Source organism: Hypoxylon fragiforme (assembly GCF_022984875.1).
Source record: "Hypoxylon fragiforme strain CBS 206.31 chromosome Unknown GGS25scaffold_2, whole genome shotgun sequence".
Classification (NCBI taxonomy): domain Eukaryota; kingdom Fungi; phylum Ascomycota; class Sordariomycetes; order Xylariales; family Hypoxylaceae; genus Hypoxylon; species Hypoxylon fragiforme.
The window spans coordinates 3279537-3293242 of NW_026054757.1; the positions used below are offsets into that span (position 1 = coordinate 3279537).

At 45.8% G+C, this 13706-nt stretch overlaps 1 protein-coding gene across 1 annotated transcript; it reads left to right on the forward strand.

Annotated features, from left to right (window-relative positions):
• Positions 1 to 1415: 1415 nt before the first annotated feature.
• On the forward strand, positions 1416 to 6184 carry GGS25DRAFT_513073 (UCH-domain-containing protein; the record flags this gene model as incomplete). The annotated part of the gene is made up of 4 exons (XM_049262849.1): positions 1416 to 4018; positions 4072 to 4423; positions 4521 to 5286; positions 5337 to 6184. 4 exons carry the CDS (start codon positions 1416 to 1418, stop codon positions 6182 to 6184), a joined length of 4569 nt encoding a protein of 1522 aa, XP_049120453.1.
• Positions 6185 to 13706: the final 7522 nt, after the last annotated feature.

The following is a 13706-nucleotide window of genomic DNA, read 5'->3' on the forward strand; positions in this document are numbered from 1 at the left end:
GTCAACAAAGATATATGTATGTACCCTCAGGGCTACATATACTTCTCGATACCCAATACCACATGCACATTGATTGCATCCATTACATACTTTCAGCATCGAGTAAGTACATATTGTACTGTACCTAGGTTACATATATGTACAATACAAGCAATACTAACGTACCTACCTTACCTAGTACATAACTACAGTCATCAAATACAATAGGTACATATCTACGCCGTAACTGCGCTGTTCTTGGTCAATCTTGGAACGTGCTGTTATAGTTGCCTAGTTGTGCTGCTACTCAACTAATAACTAACACATCCATAATAGTTACCTCCACTGGGCTTGGGTTGGTCTTGGTTTGGTTACGGTTACCTACCTAGGGTATTTTATTTTTTTTCGTGCGGCGAACCCCAAATATTTCAATGCGCATCACCGCCCACATAATACCACCACAAACCACCACAAACATTGAGCCACTTAGGACCAACCAGTCCTTCTCACCGTAGGACGCAACATACAGCATAGGTATTCCTCGGTGCACCAATTCTTCTTCGAACACCACCACCTTCTCCGAAGATATATTCCTACCCTTTTCCCACCCGGCACGGAAGGTTACCGCAACTAGACGGGCTCGATTAAACTACGAGCCTGTCAAACGGACACCGACATAGTCCCTACCTACCCATACCTCCAGTTATACCCTACCTAGTACTACATAGGTATATGTAGTAGGTACCTGTGGCTACAGAGTCTTCCGACACGTACGTGTGGCACACTGGCACTAGGACTGCCAGCCGAAAAAGTATAGGTGCACAATCTACAAGCACTGTCGAAACAAACAAGACTTTATTCATAGGATTTATACCTATTATACCTCAGTCATTTTACCTATTGTACACTGTATTCCCTCATCATCCCTTCCCACAACTTCAGTGTACTCGTATTCTACACTATCCTTCTAGAGCTGCTCTACGCAGCTCGCCGCCAAGACGTCTTCATCAAAGAAAAGGAAGATCTCATCTCGTCAATCTGCTGCTGCTGCTAAAAACAACAACTTAGATAGCACGAGTCCCTCGGACACGCCCATCCAATCCTGCGAACAAGACACTGATATCAGCTTCTCCTTCTCTGCCGAGTCCGACAACCTTGGTCCCTTATCTGCCCTCTCGCCCGCTAGTCACCGTGCTGACTCTATTCCTCCCGCTTCGAGCCTTCCACCTCGACTGCAAACCAACACAAATTCTTTCAATTACGTTGACTACGCCTCTGCGGAAAGCTCACCATCGGGTGCTTATGCAGATCTAACCATCAGCAGTGACCGCGGTGCTGATACTCCCGCCCCGGACCTTGCCTCCACTCCCATCAGTCTACTTCCGCCTGGCCGAGAGTCCTCGCCTTTTCCTAGAAACACACATCATCGTGTAATGATGGGTGGGGCTGCTGATTTTCCAGAAAGAGCTTCGTCTCCCTTGAAGCGACGCGCTTCCAGCATGGAACCCGACAGTATTGAGCAAGACGCAAACGAAGATGTCGATATGATTACTGCGCCCACGTCAGACACCGTGGACACATCCAAGTCGGAGCAATCCGAAAAAGTTGATACTGCTGAATCGTCTTGTTCTATCACAGACGAACCAAAGAACGAAATGGTTAGAGAAGACGGGGAACCAATGGACATTTCACCATCAGGTATGTGTGCCACCGACACAAACTGGATTCATGAGGTTGACCGACCCATCAAAGGATGCAAATTCCCGGTATCAATTGAGGCCCACGTAAAGGCCATCAGGACCCTACTTAAAGATCAATATAGCTCGCCACTCAAGGACGGCCAGGAGTGTTACCTGGTCTCGAAATCCTGGCTCGCCAAGGTACCGGACGAACAATCACCGAAACATACCGTTGAAGACTTGGCTGCAATACCGCCAGTCGATAATTCAGATATCATCCAAGAGATCATTGAAGATCCCTGCGTTGGTAGTACCATCGACCCATTAAAGAAGCAGTTTGTTTGCTTGAAGCCGAAATACGACTCGGAGCAATTTGAAGCATTTCCTCCTGCTGCATGGGATCTACTTATGCAGTGGCCTGGACTAAAGGAAGGCCAATTACCAATTCGCCGTGAGGCTCATGCCACAAAAGAGGATGGCACAGAGATCAGGTGGGAATGGCATCCGCCTATTCTTAGCATACATCGACTTTGGTCTGCGATGAGTGTGCATCCCGTCGAGGCATCTATGAAGGCCAATAACCCAGGACCGATGAGATTAGTCCGCAGTGCTAGTACATCATTCCAAACGTTCTTAAAGCAGGCAAAGATGCTTTCAGGTATTGCTCTGGAGACGAGGGTCCGAGTCTGGACAGTTCCGCAACCGCCAACCGGTGCTCAGGCGTGGAAGCATCTTGTAGATGTTGAAACGTTCCTGGCACTTGAGAAGAACTCGGAGCGAGAACTCATCGATCTCAGTGATCGCACTAACCAGTCGGACACCAAATCGGTAAAAACGCTAAATTTCTTTGGTATTCTACAACCACAGGCAATCGTTCTGGATCTGAACGAGACTGGTACCAACTGGACGTCTAACTCGGTATCGGCTCAAGCGCGAACATCGCTGCCTTCCAGAAACACTTCAAGCTCGGCTATAGTGAATCGGAATTCCAAGAGCGGTCGTTCTAGCCCTGTGCTCCAAGGACCTCTGACTCGTGGAAGGTCACAAAAATCAGGACGGGTCCCTGGATGCGTCGGATTAACCAACCTGGGCAATTCATGTTATATGAATGCTGCCCTTCAATGCGTCCGAAACGTGGAAGAATTAACCAAGTACTTTCTCTCAGGCGAGTGGGAGAGGGAGCTCAACCGGGAGAATGTTCTCTCTCACAATGGCGACGTGGCTGCCGCATATGCCCAGCTACTTAAGGAAGTGTACAAAGACCCTTCGCCGGGTTGCGTCTCACCCCGTCAGTTTAAAACTACGATTGGCAAATATTCGACGGGATTTTCTGGCTATGGACAGCAGGATTCCCAAGAGTTTTTGGGCTTCCTACTTGATGGTTTGCAGGAAGATCTTAGTCGGATTAAGAAAAAGCCTTACATTGAAAAGCCGGATTCTACGGACGAGATGGTAAATGACGCGGATGCAATCCGACAGATGGCGGAGAAGGTTTGGGACATTACCAAAAAGCGCGACGATTCCGTCATTGCAGATCTATTCACTGGCTTATACAAATCAACGCTGGTTTGCCCAGAGTGTGGGAAGGTCAGCATCACATTCGACCCTTTCAACAACTTGACCTTACCCCTTCCCGTGTCAACTAAGTGGACGCACACGGTCAAATTCTTCCCGCTCAATGACCGACCGATCGACATCAAAGTTGAATTAGACAAACATGCGAGCATTAAGAGTCTCAAACAGTTTATCTCTGTCCGAACTGGCGTATCTGTTGATCGTCTTTTCGGCGCCGAAGAGTGGAAAGGACGGTTTTACAAGCATTACACCGACTTTTCATGCGCTTCGGATGACATTGGGGGCAGTGACAATGCCTGGTTTTTTGAGCTAGAAGCTAAGCCTACTAACCTTGGTGCTAAATCGCAAAAGCAGCAGAAACTCGGAGAGGCTGTGAGGTCCATGGTAGACGAGGGCGAGCAAAATCCTTCAATGCCATGGGACAACGAAGAGGCCGAAAGTTTGCTCGTTCCTATCCTCCATCGACGACCAACAACCGGGAAGAACAACTATTCTTCAGCGAAGTGGACTACAGCTTGTGCACCACACTTTATCGTTGTCACACCCGAGGAGGCCAGGAGTGAAGACGCTATTCGTCGCAAAATCCTAGAGAAGGTGGCGACGTTTACTAGGGGCTCCTTCTTTTCTAGGGTAGAGGAGGCCGACAGCTCCGATACTACCGAACCAGAAATGATAGGGCCCGGCGGCTCCGATGAGGGTTCCTCTAATGAAGTTATTGCACAGTCAGTAAAGGGGGAAGATGACATGGTTGACGTTCAAATGAAAGACGCCAACAATGCTCGAAGGTATGTGGTTCAAGTCTCGGAGCCATAAAAACAATCACTAACCTATAACGTAGTACCTCTCGAGTGAAGCACCAATTCTGCCGGAGGAGACCAGCCTGGGTAGATTCCGAAAAATTCCTCCCCCCTCAATTTCAAAACCTATTCACTATGACCATCTACAGTGAAAGCGGTACTCGGCTTCCAACCGGCATGAATAACATTAACGACAATATTGAGTATCCGAACATCACCCTCAGAGCCCCGCCTGGAAGTCCTTCGTCGGAAGACCAGTGTGATACAATCACTAATGGTACAGCCTCTAATGAAGACTCAAGCTCAGACGAAGCTCCCCGGCGGAATTCGGGCCAATCCTTCACGCGGATGAATGATGAAAGTAACGATGAGGATACCGGTGTAATTTCCAGAGTAAGTTTTACCCAGTGGCTTCAGAAGAACAATCAAAATGTCCAAAACTACTTGGCACATTGGATTGTTTTTTGGTTCTATGCTGACCCATAACCAGACGCAATACCGCTACAGCAAGCACGGTAAGCAAAATAAGGCCAAGGGTAAACATCAAAAGCACAACAAAACGTATAGTAAATACGGAAAAGGCAATAAAAAGGGGCGTCAGCAGCAACAACAGCAGCAACGCCAGAATAAGGGGAAGCAGCATGCCTTAGATGTCGAAGATGCCTCTAACGCGGACGAGGTTCGTTACGATGGCGGTCCCCTCGTCCGCTTAGGGGAAGCCCTTATTGTGGATTGGTCCGAACAAGCTTATGACAGCATATTTGTTGGCAGCAGTGTTTCATTCCGGGATCCGTCACTGACGACGTGGGATTCCTGCGAAACTCTTCCCGATCCCGAGCTAGAGAAGGCCCAGGCCAACCGCGAAAGACGGGAAAAGCACGGCATTACGCTTGAGTCGTGCCTGGACGAGTTTGAGCGAGAAGAGATTCTTTCGGAACAAGATATGTGGTTCTGCCCTCGCTGTAAGGAGCATCGCCGTGCTAGCAAGAAGTTCGACCTATGGAAGACCCCAGACATCCTGATCATACACCTCAAGAGATTTAGCTCCAGTAGCTTTAGAAGAGACAAATTGGAAGTTCAAGTAGAATTCCCTCTAGAGAACTTAGACATTAGTTCTCGCGTCTTGCACAAGGAAGACGGGAAGTTGGAGGTCTACGATCTCATTGGGGTTGATTCTCACTGGGGCGGCCTAGGAGGCGGCCATTATACTGCTCACACGAAGAACTTCGTGGATAACCAATGGTATTTGTACAATGGTAAGTGCGAGTTCTCTACCAAGCCACTGTCTCGTTACTAACTTGAGTAGATTCTTCGGTGCGGCCTCCATCGTCTAAGGAACTGGTGGACAAGTCTGCATACTTGCTGTTTTACCGTCGACGATCTGAGAAACCTCTTGGTGGGCCTCGCTTCCAGCAAATTTTGGACAAGTTCGTAGACGATGAGTCTGATGATGAAATCCAAGAGTCGGGGGAAGGTCAGCGTCTCGGCGAGGGCTTCTCCCAGAATGGGTCGTCGAGCGCTTTCCAAGAAGCAGGAGCTATTCGCCCATATCCAAATCCAAAAAGTGGTGGTGATTCGAAGTTTGAGTTCGCCACAAACAACCAAGAACAAGACTGGGATTCTAAAGAAGCTATGGCTGCCGACGATATTCATACAAACTCATCCTCGGCCGCCAGGGTCCATCGAAGCATCGAAGAGGACGAAGGCATCGATCTAACGGAGGATAAGACAGAACCCACCCGGGCAGGCTTTCAGCCCCTTCCAACCAACAATACTTGGAACTTCAGCAATATCCCGAACCAGGATGACCAGGACATGGAACGAGTCCCTTCGGAAAGCCCTTTCGATTCCGGTGCCGCCTCTGATGAAGCGCAACATGATTCCTCTGGCGATGAGCGAGTTATGAGCCCTCGTACGCTAGATTTTGACTCAGATGTCGAGGGATATCCGGGCATGGCCAATTACCAGCTGTCTCCGCAACCCGACGTCAACCCGCCTTCTTACACTAGCGAGAACGCTCCTGACTATCAGGGCCAAGTAACTCTGGATGATCTACAAATCCACGAGATCCCGCCCCAGGGCGAAGCTGGGGAGGAATCTGAAGACGCCGCGGAAATCCACTTAGACGAAAGTGATAAGATCAAGCTGGGATAAGTCATACCGATGGCGGGTAGTTCTTGCAGGCAACGGCATGTCCGACGCGAATCAGACGCCGTTGCCCAAGTTGTAACACTTCTATACTCTGGATGGGCTATGGTTAACATCCAGATTCATGGGACATCTGGTAGACGACGGCTTATCAGCAGCCGAAGTGACCCAGTTATGCAGGACGTGGCCATATTTGAATGGTATGGCAAAGAACAAAACCATTCATGATGGGGCCTGCTGTAGTTTCATGATAGAGACACATGACAGCACCCTGGACCCCATCAAATACGAGAAGAACATGGATTATGAGGACAGTATTATGAAGATAGGTCTACTAGATGGATCGCTAGATGATCCAAAGGATGAATGAAATCATTAAGAGAGGCGTATGCATGCATGGTAACGGTACCGCCCAATAAAAACGGTCTGCATTTGGCCTTGTGTGTTTTTACTTGGTTCAGGTTTGCCTTGAGTACCCCTGGGTTTTTGTTTTTGTTTTAAACGCATTTATGTAATTCTCCCTCGTCAACCCCCCTTCCTGTCTCCCTAAGTAGTCTCCGGATTATAAGGGTCGTTGGGATGGGTCATGTGGAAAGGGGCTTTGGAAGAATCACATAAAATAGGAGATAAGAGACCGATGGGGATGGAGGCGGTGGGGATGGGAGAGGTGGTAGGGTAGTAGGGAGTAGGGTGTCGTTGAATAGATAGATTATTCAACAGATTTGCGTATGGGTTTGGTGTTGATTTATTTGTGCTTGTGTTTGCGTGAGTGGGTGATGGGTAGATGTGTGTAGGTGCCTAAGATACGTATGTGTTTGTGCCTCTGTATGTTCAAGTGACTCAGTCGCCGGATGGATGACTAGGTACCTATGTAAGTATCTACGTAGGTTGGGGAAGTTGTGCTATGAACTTATGTCAGGTAGATTTATGTTTGTGTGGTGTCTCTTAACTACTGCTTTCTAATACGTACGATTAACCTAGGGCTGTTCTTGTGGCCCTGGAGGAGACTCTACTAAACCAAATTACCTACCCATCTCTGTTAAATACCTGGACAAGAGTGAGCCGCTCTTTAGTAGGTGGTGATGGGTTTCAGTTCCTCCCGGTGGGCTATGCTACTAGGGCTCAACCGTCACGGAGCTCCTGGACACATTGTTTTCTGCGTGTCAGGTCTTCGGAGATAGAGGAAGAGAGGGTACGCCTTTCGCTGTTGATTACCCCCTAAGTTTGGATTCCTACGTGAACAGCGTACGTTGCGTGTGGCGTAGACACCCAGGTAACTTGGTAGGCAGGTACAAGGTCCATGTGTATGTATAAGTGTGCAAGTTTATACATACCTACCTACCCACGAGATATGAACATGGACTGTATATACCTATACCTATACATACCTACTCAAGGCATCATATCATCACGGAGAACGAAGTATCATGAAGGGGCAAAAAAAGCCCTCGAGGACCAACCGGACTCCTCGGACGGGGGATTTTCTTTTGGTGGATAAAAGGTATCATCACTAGGTAGGTTAGGTATCTATGTACGTACGTGCGTACTTGCTTGCGCGCGTACCGTCAGCCTGGAAACCAACTTGCTCGGCGAGGCCGAAAGAGCGGTAGAAAGATGCCTTGGGGAATGAAGGAAGGAATATTCAAAAAAAAAAAAAAAAAAAAAAAAAAAAAAAAAAGTGTAGGCATGTAAGTATTAACGTAGGTGCAGGATTCTCTTTTCTATGGTCACATGGGAGAGCTGGTTGTTGTTGTGTGGGCAAAGGCAAAGGAGCGAGCGCGTGATCTCTGTTCCCAGCTGGCTAGATTAGGTAAGAGGTAGGTATTATTAGTAAAGGGGGCTTTATAATTCTTTTTTGTTTCTTTGCTAGTTAATCTTTGTTTTCTTATTGGCGTTTTTTTGTTGTTGTTGTCACGTACATACATACATACATACATACGTACGTACGTACCTAGCTTCGTATAATACCTAGTATAATGGTCGAAGGCGTATTATTTATTATATTGATGATCATTAGCTAGGTAGGCATGTAGGTTATTCTAAGGAAAAACAATAATACCTAAGGTACAATACAATACGTCTACATATAGGTACCCTAGCAGTTACCTAACACCTAACCTAGTATGTGTAAGTGTAGGAGAACAATGTTGTCGATGCAAGTGACTTGTCAGAAAAACCTATGTGTCCCCTTGACGTGGGCGTTTCTGATAATTACACGACCCTTTTTAAACTACTTTTCGGAGTTATATGAGTTGAGGTAAGTAAGTGGGCTGGCTGGCTGGCTGGCTGGCTGGGGAGTTGGCCAATAGGTAGGCAGGTAGTTATGATTCGCAGAAAAGGTGGTGGTGGTAAGTGCGGCTGATAGGTAGATTTCGGAATGGTGCGGGAATGTAATGTTGGAAAGCATAGTTACATAGTACAGTCGCGCGTTATTGGTCTGGGATATGTTTGCTGTGTATGAGATACGTTATTCGTTCGAAAATGCCTTAGGAGTATGATGTGAAGAATGCTTTTCGTGAGCAGGCATGCCTACATGTAAATCGCCCCCGGCATTCATGATATGTTTATAGTAGCTTTAGGTAATTCCTTTTTTTTTCTCTTCCTTTTCTAATATTATTATTACTCCGATACGACTGTGCCTAAGGATTGTTGTATAAGTAACACCGATATACGTAAGGTACATACACATGCCTGAGCTGATGACATGCTGTGTGGCTTATTCTAGACCATGTCTTCTGAATGCCTGTCTGTTCGGCCACGCCTTATCATCCAGGAAATGATATACATAGGTAATTCAGGGGGGGTTCCAATAAGTTATCAACTGGGGGAGAGAGAGAAACTCTTCTTAACTTTAGTCTTAACGATCAACAAGTAGGATATAGGAATCCATACGTTATTAAAATTAAGGTGTGAGTAAATGTATGTGCTATTAGCAGGTTGGAGGCTTGTTTGATCTTAAGAGGGTGATGGGCTGATGAGTAGTAAGTTCGGAACTGAAAAAATACATGTGAATTTTTGACTCGCTGTCGGTACATTCAAATGCGAGTTGGGCCCTGCGGCTCGAGTGTGTAAACCGTTAGATGCTATTCGCCGCTCACCTTGATATCTCTCGCTGAGGCTTACTCTCTATCCAGAGTTCTCGGTAGAATATAAAAAGAAACGTCGGTTCATAGAGGGCCTTTTGTTCCACATGGCAACTGGATATTATGCGTTACGTGGTATTCCATGAGCCGTTGCTGATAGTAAAGAGTAACCAGCACCGAAGCCTCGGGTCTATGTCGTCGGTATGCAGGGACAACGAAACCAACCATACCTATAGGCCACACCGGTTCACCCATCTCGGTTGAGGTTTTGTGATCCAGCTGTAGCAGCTGACGAGTCGCGGAAGTAGGAATACGACTCTTCTTGGCTGCGGAGGGCATGAAACGGGGTTACACCGAGGCAGCAAGGCGATCAGGCTGCGGGGTGTCCCCGTTACATGTTATACATGTTATACATGTTATCCAATACCACATGAACTGTCCCTAGCTAGGTAGGCTAGGTAGGCTTCGATGGTGGTAAAGAACAGTTACTGGACAGCTAGTGGATGGGTAGGCAGACAATGCTGCTTCATTAAAATAGCTTCATCCATCGCTTGTGAAAGCTGGGGAAGTATTCCGGCAGAATGAACCCGATGCTTACCACATCAAGAAGCATTGATCATATTGATACAATACAGGGTACCTAGTATACCTGGTAGTTGTGATAAGGCTTGCCTTACTTAGCCTTGTTGCTTTGTCAATCCCCGCCAGATGAAGAAGGTATTTATCCAAAAGGGTAGCAGTAGAGGCGATTGTGCTATACAACATTGAAGACACGGGCCGAGATAAGTAGTACAACTGTGAAGTGGGCATTGATAGATGTCACCAGTATGGCAGTATCAATCAATGTCAACGGTACTAATGTAGATACCTATGATATGGTCTGTGGTCGCTACATCAATGATATACCCAACCTAGTAGGTTAAGAGACGTGTGATGTTCACGGATATGTATTATGTAGGTACATACTACTAGGTTAGTAGTATAGTGCAGGGAGGTTTGGATCATTTAAGCTTATTGACATACCTAGCAGCCCACCTGTCAGGTATGGAGGTACAATACATGTAGGTCCTACCGTCCTACAGGTACCTCCAGGGCTACTATGTATGTAGGTTGGATGATAACTAGACCTAGGGTAGCTACTTCGTAAGGTAAAACATTTAAACTCGGCCTAGGGTCCTATTCACATTAATTGATAACCTTACTCCGTACCTACATATGTACATAACTACCTAGGTATTGTACATACACATACATCCATACCTACATGTAGGTGATAAATAGTATTAATTGATGTATATACCTATCTAACATCAATATACATATTCACAATAATTCATTACCTGACCTAGTAGCATTCGCAATGTTTCGTCTTGGTGGGGTTTTCTGTATGAAAACCCCAAGATCTACAAGTACGTGCTCGTCGCGACAAAAGTTGCTACCGTAAAGGGAAGGTCACCAAGAGGATGCGGGAAGAGCTGCTGTTTGGGGAAAGACAGAACCGAAAATGAGACATACAACGACATAATATCGAGCAAAAGGGGCATAGGCTGGAGGGGGGTTTTAAAAAGAGGCAGTGCAAAAGAAATCGGAACTTCCAAAGGGAACATCATGACATGGAATGATATGCATCTAAGGGCTTGGATTAAATCAATAATGGATCTATTACCCAGGTTAGTAAGTGATAGATCAGATCTTGACTCTTAAGTCTTCAGTCTAACCTACCTAACCTAATGCAAACGGCCTATATTCCAGAACAAATTATCTTTGTCATGTCAACCAACTTACTATATAATCTGTATGTCTGTATTACTACTTGGGTAGGTTGGGATCTGGATTGACGATGATGATGAATACATGTACGTCAACTGCTTGTTTGTAATTGGATCTACCTCTATAAAGTTCATACTAGGTAGTTTATTATGGGGTTGCGCGAGCTCGCATCAGTTTGACGACCATATTCATCAAAATACTTTCAAATGTTAAGTCCAAAGAAGAGAGTCAAAAGAGCCCAGCTAATAAAGATGAAAAGGTAAAAAGGGCGTCTAGCATGACATGAGTCTGGAGTCTCATGAGATGTACATAATGTACTAACTAGGTACCTACTCTACAGAGTCTCTAGTAATGTGCTTCATGTACTGTACAAGGCTAACAAAGCTGGTTATCGCACATTTGATTGGATGGCTGAATTCATCTTCTCCCGCTGAATACCCGCTTTTCCGCTTTTCTCGATGGTTCGTTACCAGCTTCCAGAAGACTGATGGAAGCCTTAGAGAAGCCTTGGAAGGCGACTAGAAGCCCCACTAAGGCTTGCTAAGAATACCCGTGGTTGCTCGGTCAGACAGGGGGTTCCCGGACCATCACACAGGGAAATTCAATGGCGCAACCAGTCAGGTCGACTTCTTCCCTGAAGCTTGTCTTTTTTAGCGGGTTTTGCTTACGATGCCACGCATGGATCCAAAGACGTAAGCAGACCTGAATCGGTCCTCGACAACCTACTGGACGGCAGCCCCGAACCTTGTTGTTGTACGATTGGAACTTTTCTTCTGTTCTTCTGTTCTTCTTTTCTTCTTTCTTCATTCTGCACATATACACTTACATCCACCCTCCTCCAAGCTTTCCAACTTCCAACTTCCAACTTATGTACAATACATTCCTACGCAATACCTACTGTAAGTACGTATCAATTTCGCCATCTCTATTTATTGGCTGTGATAGGTAATCGGGAATCTCAATCATTTAATGAGCTATTCCCATTGCAGCTCTTTTACGAAAATGAACTGCATCAGCCGCACAATTCGGATTGTTGGCTGGGAGTTGCGTAGGGACATAATAGATAAATAGTGCCTAGCCGATCATGCCTATTTGGTACCCTAACCATAGGCCAACATTGAAGAGCACAGATAACGATACTATGTAGTATCCACTCATTGGGTACATATACTAGTAGTACCTAGATAGTATTATAGTATAGTAGATATCTGTTGTATCAATGCAATGTAATTGTTTGGTATCGTCTCTGAATCACGAACTCTGCGGACTGTAGAAGGCAGGTGGAGGGGACTGAATGAATCCTTGGTCTTGGTCGGGAAGGTACATACATGCCTACATACACATACCTACATAACTATATGTACATGGAAATCTACATACCTTGCTTCGATATGAGGGGTACGAATTGTTACATATGATAACATTTTTGAATACATATCTACATACATGTAGTGTATCTACTATCTAGTGTATGCATGTATGAACATTGAACGCACTTGACATCTTATGGATACAGTGCGTATCATCACACATAGCGTTCATGGATCTTCCTGTACTAATACCTACTTGTACGGTAAACCATGTCCCTCCCCCCCTGTTACCAGGTATGAACGTGGTTTCCAAGGACTCTCTTTCGCATTCGAGATGGGAGTGACAAGTCGATTCATACCACTCGGTATCAGGTACTAGTTAGTACTTGACGGCCCCCAATTCCGCGCATCTACATTTTTTTGATCCAAGACTCTGATGCAGAATGCGACCAATACATGTGAAATAGGCATCTTAAAACCGACATCATCCACCACGGCATTTTATATTTTACATCATTACCTATCGTCGTCATTAATCTCTATCTTCCTTACGTGGGTAGGCATACGTATACTGATAGCCAGGTACCATGTACTTTATTTATATATCGTTGATCAGATCAATAGGTATTGTACATAGTTATATCTACACAGTATCAATTGCATGTGGTAATGGCAAGTATATACCTTGAGACCGACTACACTCCTTCTAGCTTAGCAACAGCCCATGAGGCTTGACTTACCAACCACCTTCATAGGTCTCCCCCAAATTCATTGCCTGCTAACTAGGTAGCTGAGGCAGGTAGGTATGCTACCTCCTACATACTGTTATGTAGCACCCTACGATCCTGCCGCCGAATTTATTAGCAAATCTCCAGCTATACAGCTACATGCGGTTTAGTGTCTTGCTCCTCCATATCCTCCATATCCTCTACCATACATACATGTATGTACTGCATGTGTCAACTACATATGTGTACCTACCTATGCATGTACATATACCCATATGTACGCGTGTAATGCCTTATGTATGGGTATATGTATTCAAAGTCAATGTTTAAAAGCAGGTAGGTACATATGGTGTTCGACACGTGTGTACCGGTTAGCAGTACCGGTACTGCTAGGTACTGTACACTGCATTATCCTACCTAGTACCTACTAGGTACTATTACCACTACTAGACTAAGTACTAGTAGCACTTGAGGTAAGTCTACTAGGCTACCCTAGTACCTAGTAGGCAGTAGTTAGTGGGCCTTTGAGTTCCCAAGCACGCACCTCACTGCCGTCGCACTAAAAATGACACCCGATTAATCGCAAACTTCACTTGTTCCCCTTCTTTTCCTCCCTCCTTATTGAACAAGTCAGTCC